This window comes from Penaeus chinensis, unplaced genomic scaffold, assembly GCF_019202785.1.
Source record: "Penaeus chinensis breed Huanghai No. 1 unplaced genomic scaffold, ASM1920278v2 CTG_3848, whole genome shotgun sequence".
In the NCBI taxonomy this organism is placed as follows: domain Eukaryota; kingdom Metazoa; phylum Arthropoda; class Malacostraca; order Decapoda; family Penaeidae; genus Penaeus; species Penaeus chinensis.
The window spans coordinates 604-10,000 of record NW_025918180.1 but is presented as its reverse complement, the minus strand read 5'-3'; the positions used below and the strand labels follow the sequence as shown (position 1 = coordinate 10,000).

Genomic DNA, 9,397 nt, shown 5'->3' with positions numbered 1-9,397 from the left:
CCTGAAGATTAAAGAAGTATAAGATAAAAAGAAGGGGGGCGATACCCCTTGCATGGTTTTTATGTTTTGGTTGCAACTGGTCGGGAGTGTGGTTTATTTATCGTGAATGGAGCCAGGCTGGATGGAGGAGACACCTTTATTTGTTAAAACATTTTATTGATTAAAAGTCTAAAAGCGTGAGAAAAAAAAAAAAAAAAAAAAAAAAAAAAAAAAAAAAAAAAAAAAAAAAAAAAAAAAAAAAAAATCATCAATGTCATGTACCATTTGACCCTATCATCCCTTCGTACCCTATCGTACTGTTGTTGACACAGCTACTCATTCATTCATATGTCAACATAGGGATAAATGGTAAGGAGAAAAGTAAACATGGGAACAAATGAGTGAGGAAGGTTGAGCACGGTAACAAGAGAGTTGGAAAGTAAGTGAGGAAGAATGATGATGGAAAGGAACAAAGGAATATGAAAAAAAAAAAAAAAAAAAAAAAAAAAAAAAAAAAAAAAAAAAAAAAAAAAAAAAATAAAAAAAAAATTGAAGTGAAATGAAGTGATGAGAAAAAAGTAATGAGGAAAGCTGAGGGTAAGCAAGAAAGGCGTGAAAAATAGAGATAATGGTAAGTAGCGCAAGTAAAGTAAAGATTTACCACAAGTTTTTTTTTTTTTTTTTTTTTTTTTTTTTTTTTTTTTTTTTTTTTTTTTTTTTTTTCGCCTGCCAGGGATTATCATAGCAGGTGTGATCCCGCTATGATAGCCTGTTGCAGGTGAGACCCTCGTCTGCCTCCCTTCCAGCTCCTAGGAACTGAGAGCGAGGTTCAGTGGGTCACTCTTTTGTTTAATTAAAACAAGAATGTGGTAAAAAGAACATATGATTATAACAAGAACAATAAACGAGAACGCTCTTTTACCACAGGTGTGGTAAAAGAGCATGAATATTAACAATAACAAGAAATTAAACAACCACATTTTTTTTTTTTTTTTTTTTTTTTTTTTTTTTTTCGCCTACCAGGAATTATCATAGCAGGTGTGATCCCGCTATGATAGCCTGTTGCAGGTGAGACCCTCGTCTGCCTCCCTTCCAGCTCCTAGGAGCTGAGAGCGAGGTTCAGTGGGTCACTCTTTTGTTTATTTGAACGAGAATTATGGTAATAAGAAGATGAATGTACGCAAGTGTGGTAACAAAAAGCATGAATATCAATAAGAACAAGAAACATACATATACATTTTTTTTTTTTTTTTTTTTTTTTTTTTTTTTTTTTTTTTTTTTTTTTTTTTTCGCCTACCAGGGATTATCATAGCAGGTGTGATCCCGCTATGATAGCCTGTTGCAGGTGAGACCCTCGCCTGCCTCCCTTCCAGCTCCTAGAAGCTGAGAGCAAGGTTCAGTGGGTCACTCTTTTGTTTATTTGAACGAGAATTATGGTAATAAGATGAATGTACACAAGTGTGGTAACAAAAAGCATGAATATCAATAAGAACAAGAAACGAGATTTTTTTTTTTTTTTTTTTTTTTTTTTTTTTTTTTTTTTTTTTTTTTTTTTTTCTCGCCTGCCAGGGATTATCATAGCAGGTGTGATCCCGCTATGATAGCCTGTTGCAGGTGAGACCCTCGTCTGCCTCCCTTCCAGCTCCTAGGAGCTGAGAGTGAGGTTCAGTGGGTCACTCTTTTGTTTATTTAAACGAGAATTGTGGTTAAGCATGAATGTAAACAGGTGTGGTAAAAGAGCATGAATATAAACAATAACAAGAAATTAAACTACCACAAGTTTTTTTTTTTTTTTTTTTTTTTTTTTTTTTTTTTTTTTTTTTTTTTTCGCCGGCCAGGGATTATCATAGCAGGTATGATCCCGCTATGATAGCCTGTTGCAGGTGAGACCCTCGTCTGCCTCCCTTCCAGCTCCTAGGAGCTGAGAGCGAGGTTCAGTGGGTCACTCTTTTGTTTAATTTAAACGAGAATTGTGGTAAACAGAACATATGGTTATAACAAACAAAAACATTGGAAGATATTATAAACATTAAACAGTTGATGTGTGTCCAACGCATAATTCGTTAAGGTTGTGGGAGAATGTGGTAGTGTGTGATGTGATGACATGATGCAGTGGTGTGATGTGGTGTTATATGATGTGATAACATGATGTAATGATGTGATGGGGTGATGATGTGAATGTGAGGCGTGAAGTCTTTTGTTGCGCATAGGCTGCGGAGGGCGGTAAAGGTGATGGTATGGTCTTGGCATTGCAGTGATTTTTTCGCGTGGAAATCATCCTCCGGACCGAGCACAGCATAAACAAAAAACAAACAAACACAACACAAGCTGTGAGCGGTCAGGAGGCTTTTTCCTCGCCTAAGTGGTTTATGCGTTGGCTTATAAGAAAAGGAATATGAAATGAAATTGTTTACATACAAAAAATATCAATAAACATATATAAATGAGAGCTTTCTGTGGGGGTGGGAAACATCCTTCGACCTGCGCGCACGTATGCGTGCAGATCGGAGGCCTTTCCCCCCAACAAAACATTTAGCTCGCGTAGAGAGGTTCTGGGGGATCTCCGTGTATAAGTGGGAGTGTCCTGGGCCACCACGGGTGATTTGTTTGTGTGTTTGTGTGTTTGTCTATGATGTCGTCGTAGTTTGTATTGTCTATTTGTTGTATGCGGTCCCAGGTTCGTTTGCTTTGTGTGTGTATGCGTATATTCAGTGGCTCTATGTTGTATGTTTGGTGTAGTGATTGTGCGGTAATTCTGTATCGTATTCTGTCTGGTATAGTGGTGTTGTTTATCCAGTATAGTGCTTTGTTCTGTATGGATTGCATCTTGAGTTTTTGTGTTTTTGAGATTGCAATCAGTGGAATGGGTGTGTATTCGAGTATGGGTCTTACAGTGGTTTTGTAGAGTTTGAGTTTGGTGGTTGTTGTGCAGTATGAGAAGCGTCTGAGTTTTTTGAGAGCTGTGCTTGCTTGTTTTATTCGGTGTTGTGCGTGTGTGTGAATACCGTTTCTGCTGAAGTGTAAGCCTAGCATGTTTCCTGTGGTTGCGTAGGGTATGTCTGTGTTGTTTATTGTGAGTGGAGGTGGGTTGCGTCTTGCCACTGGTATGACTGTGAATTTGTTTGTGTTTGTTTGTATTTTCCATTTGTTTTCGTGGGTGTTGATCGTGTTTATGGCTGTTTGTGTGGCTGCTTTCATGATGTTTTTGGATTTGGAGGGGTGTGATATGATTTGTGTGATGTCGTCTGCGTATGCGATGTAATTGCTGTAGGGTGCTGGGGGTGATAGGTTGGCAGTGTAGAGGATGTAGAGTGTGGGTGAGAGGACGCTGCCCTGTGGAACTCCACTCCTGAGATGGATGAGAGGGCCTTGGTAAGAACCAAGGCGAATGGAGGCTGTTCTGTTGTCCAGGAAGTTGCTTAAGAGGCATGTGAAGTGTGGAGGCAGTTGTAGTTGTGTTATTTTGTATTTGAGGCCGTCATGCCAGACCTTATCAAAGGCCTTGGTGACGTCTCGAAGTATAATGTTGGTTTGGTGCTTGTTTGCGAGACTGAGAGCGATCTCCTCATAAGCGAGGGCGATTGCGCTCCCAGTCCCTCTGTGTGGCCGAAAGCCGTGTTGCCTAGGGTTGTGTATGTTGTTGTATTCAAGATGTGTTTGAAGTCTGCGTGTGATAATCCTCTCAAGCAGCTTCCCGGGAACTTCCAGCAGTGAAATGGGCCGGAAGCTGGTCACCTCGTGAGGTGGCTTCCCTGGTTTGGGGATGAGGATGAGTGATGCATGTTTGAATTTGGTTGGGAAGTGTCCTGTTGCCAGGGCAGCGTTGAAGATGTGTCGTAGTCTGGTGAGCATGATGGGTGGAAGGTGTTGCATGATAAGTTTATTGATGTTGCTGGCTCCTGGTGTTGTGTTTTGTGATCGTGTGTGTGCATGTCTCATGTCTTCTGGTGTGATGGGGTGTGATAGGGGGTTGTCTGGTGTGAGTGTGTTGAGTGATATTGTTTGTGATGGGAGAGTCAGGTGTTGCAGTTGTTGTAGTGATTGTGTAACCTCGGCTTCTGTGTCTGGGTCAAATGTTGCGTTTTCAGCAGGGGAGATTTGGAAGTTCTGTTGCCAGAACTCCCTGTGAACTGCTTCCATCTCCTCTGCTGTGTCTATCTTTTGTCTGTTGGTGTTGTATATGTATGTGATCGTCTGTCTGTTCGATCCTATGAGTCTTCTGTGTTTCATCCAGAAGACCTTAGGATCTTTTATGTTGTTGCAGAGTTCTCTTGTGAGTGTTTCCCAGTGTTGGTTGCTCATTTGTTTTGTTTCGTTGGTGAGTTGTATTTGAATTTCTCTGTGTCGTGTGCGTAATTCTGTGTTCCATCCCTGTGTTTCAGCAAGGTCCCGAAGGTGTCTGTATTGTATTTTTAGTGTTTTTAGACGATGTGTTTCTCTGTAGTGTGCAAGTGTTTTGAATGTTGTTTTAGGAATGTTTGCCTCTCGGGCAGTCTGTATGTCTGCGTACCACTGGTTAAGGTGGTGGTCTATGGTGTGTGTGGGTTGCCCCTCGAGATCTGGAGTGTGTGTGTGTTCAAGTGCTTGTTTAAACCCTTCCCAGTTTGCATGTTTAAGGTTCTCTCGGGGTGGTGTAGGTAACATGATTGGGTTGGTGGAGAGTGTGAGTATCACGGGGAGGTGATCACTGGATGTGACGTCGTCTGTGGTTATGTGGTAGTTTAGGTTTGCTTGTGTGTTGGCGAGAACTATGTCGGGTGTGGTGGAGCTGTTGGCACGTATGAAAGTGGGGGCGTCTGGGCCGAGGTGGGTGAGTCTGCCGTCGGAGATGAGTGAGGCAAGGCCTCGTCCGACGGCATTTGTGTCTCTGTATCCAAAAAGTCTGTGGTGTGCGTTGAAGTCTCCCATTATGTATGTTGGTTTTCGGTGTCGCAGGAGCTGGAAGAGGTCGGGTTGGTTTATGTAAGGTCTGCGTGGGGGGATGTAGGTGGTGGCGATGATAATGGGTCCATGAGGGGTGTCTATTTCAATGGCCATGAGTTCTGAGGTGAAAGTGTCTAGTATTTTGTGTTTGATGTGTTGTTTGACAGCAATGGCAATACCATCACTGATCTCGTTTGTTTTGTTGGATGTGTATGTGTTGTAGTTGTATATTTTTACTGTTTGTGGGTGTTTGAGTGAGTGTGAGTTTATGAGTATGATATCAGGGTCGTGTTGTCTGTACTGGTTACAGAGTTCTTGTCTTCGTCTGTATGTCCATGTGTGTACATTATGTTGAATGATCGTGAGGCGTGAGTGTAATGTGGTGTGTATTGCAGCCATGGTGTTACTTGGATGTATCGTACCAGCCATTCTGTAGGTGTTCGAAGTTTTGTTGATTGAGTTTTTCGATTGTGTCTGGCTGGATGAAGATGTTTCCGTCATGTAAGTGTTGTGTGATTTTTTGTTCGTGAATGCGGTTCTGGTATGTGGTGTTAGTGTATATCCATTTGATTGTACCGCGTTCTATTTCGTATGCCAGTTGTTGTCTGTTTAGGTGTTTGTAGCGTAAGGGCTCCATGGAAAAGAGGCGGATGCCGTATGTTTGGGGGTTGAGGTCGTAACCGTCCCTATGGCGAAGGGACTGATCATCGACCTCAGAGTCTGTAAGATCGTCTGTGTGTTTGCGGTGTACATGTGTTGTTTTGGGTTTGACTGATTGTTTTTGTTGTGGTTTTGGGTGTTGTGGTGACTGATTGTCTGTGTTGGTTGTGCGTGGGCGTGCAGGTGAGTTTGTGGGTGTGGGAGTTGGTGTTGGGTTTGGTGTTGGTGTTGGTGCTGATGTTGGTTTCCTTTGTGGTGTGGTGAAGAGTTCGGTCTCTGGCTCGTCCTGTGGGTCGAGATCCGGTTGTGGATGGTGGGAGTGATGTGGTGAGATTGTGGTTTGTGTGAGTATGGTTTCTGTTGTAGTATTAATTGTGTTTGGTGGGAGAACTTTGAAGATCCCCCAGGAATCCCCGTCCCCAAGGTCAAGATCAGGTAATTTATTAATTTTTAAAACTTTTTTGACATGGTGTCTAAAACCAAGTCCTGGCTCCATCATGTTTTGCAGGTGGGCATGTATTAGTGCCGTCATGATGCCTACAGAGAGGTCATCGGGTAGTTGCAAAATTATTGGTTTTTCTTTTTTATCTTTTTCTTTATCTTCTTTGATTTCTTTAATGAGGGGTTTTAGCCATGCGTTTTGTGTGGCGGCTATTGTTTGTTTTACAGTTTGCTCGGCTACACGTTTGATGGGAATATCCTTTTTTTCTTCTTCTTTTTTAGCTCTTTCTTCTCTTGTTGTTTTCATGGCCTCTTTCCTTATGGGGCAAGAGTTGGCCATGGTTCGATGCCCTTCACCGCAGTTGAGGCATCTTTTGCTGGCAGACTTACAGTCTCTGTAGTTGTGGGTGTTGGACCCACACTCTGAGCACAATTTTAATTTCTTTTCCTTGTCTGGACACTGGTTTTTAAAGTGTCCATATCGGTAGCAGTGCATGCATTGCACGATGGTTGTGAATCTTTCTGGTTCAATTTGTCTTGGACTTATGAAGATATTAAAGAGGTATAGCCCCTTTTCTTGGATATTGGCGGTAGTCTGGTGGTCCGTGAATTGGATCTTCATCAGGTATCTGTTTTTCATGACAAAGATGTTGCCAATTTGGTTATCTGGGAATTGTCTTTCCAGCTCTTCCTTGATGTTTTCAGGGGCTTCTTTTACTAGCTCCCTATCGAGCTGTTTAAGGACCAGTGTGAGTTTGGCTTTGAGTTCAGGTGGCATTTGTGGCTCAAAACCTTTCTTTATAAGTAGATCTTTGCATGTGGTGGTGAAAAGATCTTCAGCATTTTTCTCATCTTGACAGATGATAAGGTAGTGGTCGTGGGCGGTGATTACCCTTAGGGTCCGAATTTCAGCATCGAAAAGGGCTTGCAGGAGGGCTTCCCTCTTTGAAGAAGAGGGTCGCCCATTAGTCAATTGGATTTTGATCCTCATGAGGACATGAGGTGGTGGTGGGTTGTTGTTAGCCTACGCCACTGACCCAAAGGGAAGGCAGGAATTACAAACCCACCCCCGTCCCCTCTTGGAGGGGCTGTAGAGGTCGTGTGGGTGTTCCTGTGGTGGTCAGTGGAGACCCTTTTCAGGGACCTAACCCTATCCCTACTCACTAGAGTTGCAGGTTTATGGAGACCTGCGGTTTCCCTGACCCTGCAGCCTGACCCTCTCAAGAGGAAGAACCGGCGGAGTTCTCCGGTACCTCTCAAGAATTGAGGCTTTGTACTTGGTGATGCTCCCTGGTCCCAATCTGCTACAAGGGGACTGGGGCTGCACACCTCCCCCAGGCGAATACTAGAGTCACAAGAACTCTCGTAGGCCCAGGAAGAGTACAAGAAAAGATGGAAGAAGGCAGGGGCAGAAAAAGAGGTCAAAGAGAGATTGAATACTGGGCACCGAATGGCAGTGATAATAGCCGAAGCTACACTATCATTCAGGGCCTGTGGTTCAATCAATGACCGGTGGTGAGGGTCAGTGACACACAGCTTAGCCTGGTCAAGGTCGCGGCAGACCACGGTGGCTTGACGGAGCTGTCTATGTGTCACTTTGTCTATTTTAGCTCTCAGTAACATAAGTTACTTAAAGGTCAAACGGTGTTGCGGCAGCGAGAACTGGCTAAACACGCGGTAAGCGAAAGCACAACAAAGAGCTTAGTGCAGGGTAGCGGTATCTGGCAATGAGGGAGCGGGCTCGCTGATTGGCCGGGTATCGCTGCTCTGAGACTGTGGTCTGTTTGCTGTGGCTGCTTGGTTTGACCTGTGATTTGGCAAAGGTGAGTTTAGCTTTTATAGGCGGCCCCGGTTGACTGAGTCAGATTGCGACAACTGGCATGTTCTGTGTACACCAGATCAGCCAGTAGTCGTGGTCCTGTACGGGGAGGCTGGCGCGCGCGTCGAACAATAAAAGGAAAATTGGGAGTGCGGGAAGCATACTTCGTCCCGTAGGTACGACGACAAGCATCATGCCACCCAAAACTTCCGGAAAGGCTGCCAAGAAGGCCGGTAAGGCCCAAAAGTCTATCACCAAGGGTGATAAGAAGAAGAAGCGCAGGAGGAAGGAGAGCTACAGCATCTACATCTACAAGGTGCTCAAGCAGGTCCACCCTGATACCGGTATCTCCTCCAAGGCCATGTCTATCATGAACTCTTTCGTGAATGACATTTTTGAGCGCATTGCAGCTGAGGCTTCCCGCCTTGCACACTACAACAAGCGTTCCACCATCACCAGCCGGGAGATTCAGACCGCTGTCAGGCTGTTGCTCCCTGGAGAACTTGCCAAGCACGCCGTCAGTGAGGGCACAAAGGCCGTCACAAAGTACACTTCCTCCAAGTAAATCTCTAGGTTGCATGCTTTTCTTGCCTCCTAGAACAACATCGGCTCCTTTAGGAGCCACATATTGTAATAAAGCAGATATACAATGACTTTGGTAACCCAGTTAGTTAGTAACATGTTCCCTGCCTCCTACTCTTATTGTTATTATTACTACTACTACTTCTACTACTGTTTCTATTATCAGAATTACTACTATAAGATCATTTATTGTCCTTACACACAGATAGATAGCTCTACAAGTGCATAATTAATTACCAAGTAGACAAACAGTGAGTCGGTTTGTTATTCATTAGCCCTACCTATCTGTGTATCTCGGCTGTTTAGCTTTTTGCGTAGAATGTTGGAAAGTGCCTTGTATGATTTCATTGTGATTGATATTAGTATTATCATCATCATTAATTAATTAACAGACATTTCACGCCTATTATTATTATTATTATTATTATTATTATTATTATTCAAGGAATGGCCAAATCAGGAGCGGTCACTAGAACCTACAAACTACAGAGAACATAACATAACACCTAACTTGTAGAGGTAAGGTAGGTTTGATCATATGTGGTATATTTATTAATCTATTAGCACATAGACCTTGGGAGGAAAGTGGATCGTAGCCTCTGTCACTCAAAGTGAGTATTCAAATAATGTGTTGCGTTATTGAGTGTCTTGATTGCAACATACACCTACACATTATATATCTGTATATATAGAAATCTGTAGATATACATATATATTCTATATATTCTATATATACATTATATATATTATATATATTCTATATATACATTATATATATTCTATATATTCTATATATACATTATATATATTCTATATACTAAACATATATATACAGATTTCTGTATATACACATATATACAGATTTCTATATATATACACATACATAACTATTTATATTTATACATACAGAATTATATATATATATATATATATATATATATATATATAACTATATATATACATATATACATATACATATATATACATATTTAT

At 42.2% G+C, this 9,397-nt stretch overlaps 2 protein-coding genes across 2 annotated transcripts in view; one reads left to right on the top strand and one right to left on the bottom strand.

The window, feature by feature from the left end:
- Positions 1 to 182, bottom strand: part of LOC125024747 (histone H2A) — a 721-nt gene extending 539 nt beyond the window's left edge. Inside the window, exon 1 of the mRNA XM_047612495.1 lies at positions 1 to 182. This exon is cut by the window's left edge and continues 539 nt beyond it. The gene's annotated coding sequence lies outside the window, so the exon portion shown is untranslated.
- Positions 183 to 8,000: 7,818 nt separating this feature from the next.
- On the top strand, positions 8,001 to 8,414 carry LOC125024748 (histone H2B). The gene has a single exon (XM_047612496.1). It carries the CDS (start codon positions 8,016 to 8,018, stop codon positions 8,385 to 8,387), a length of 372 nt encoding a protein of 123 aa, XP_047468452.1. The 5' UTR covers positions 8,001 to 8,015; the 3' UTR covers positions 8,388 to 8,414.
- The last annotated feature ends 983 nt before the right edge of the window (positions 8,415 to 9,397 follow it).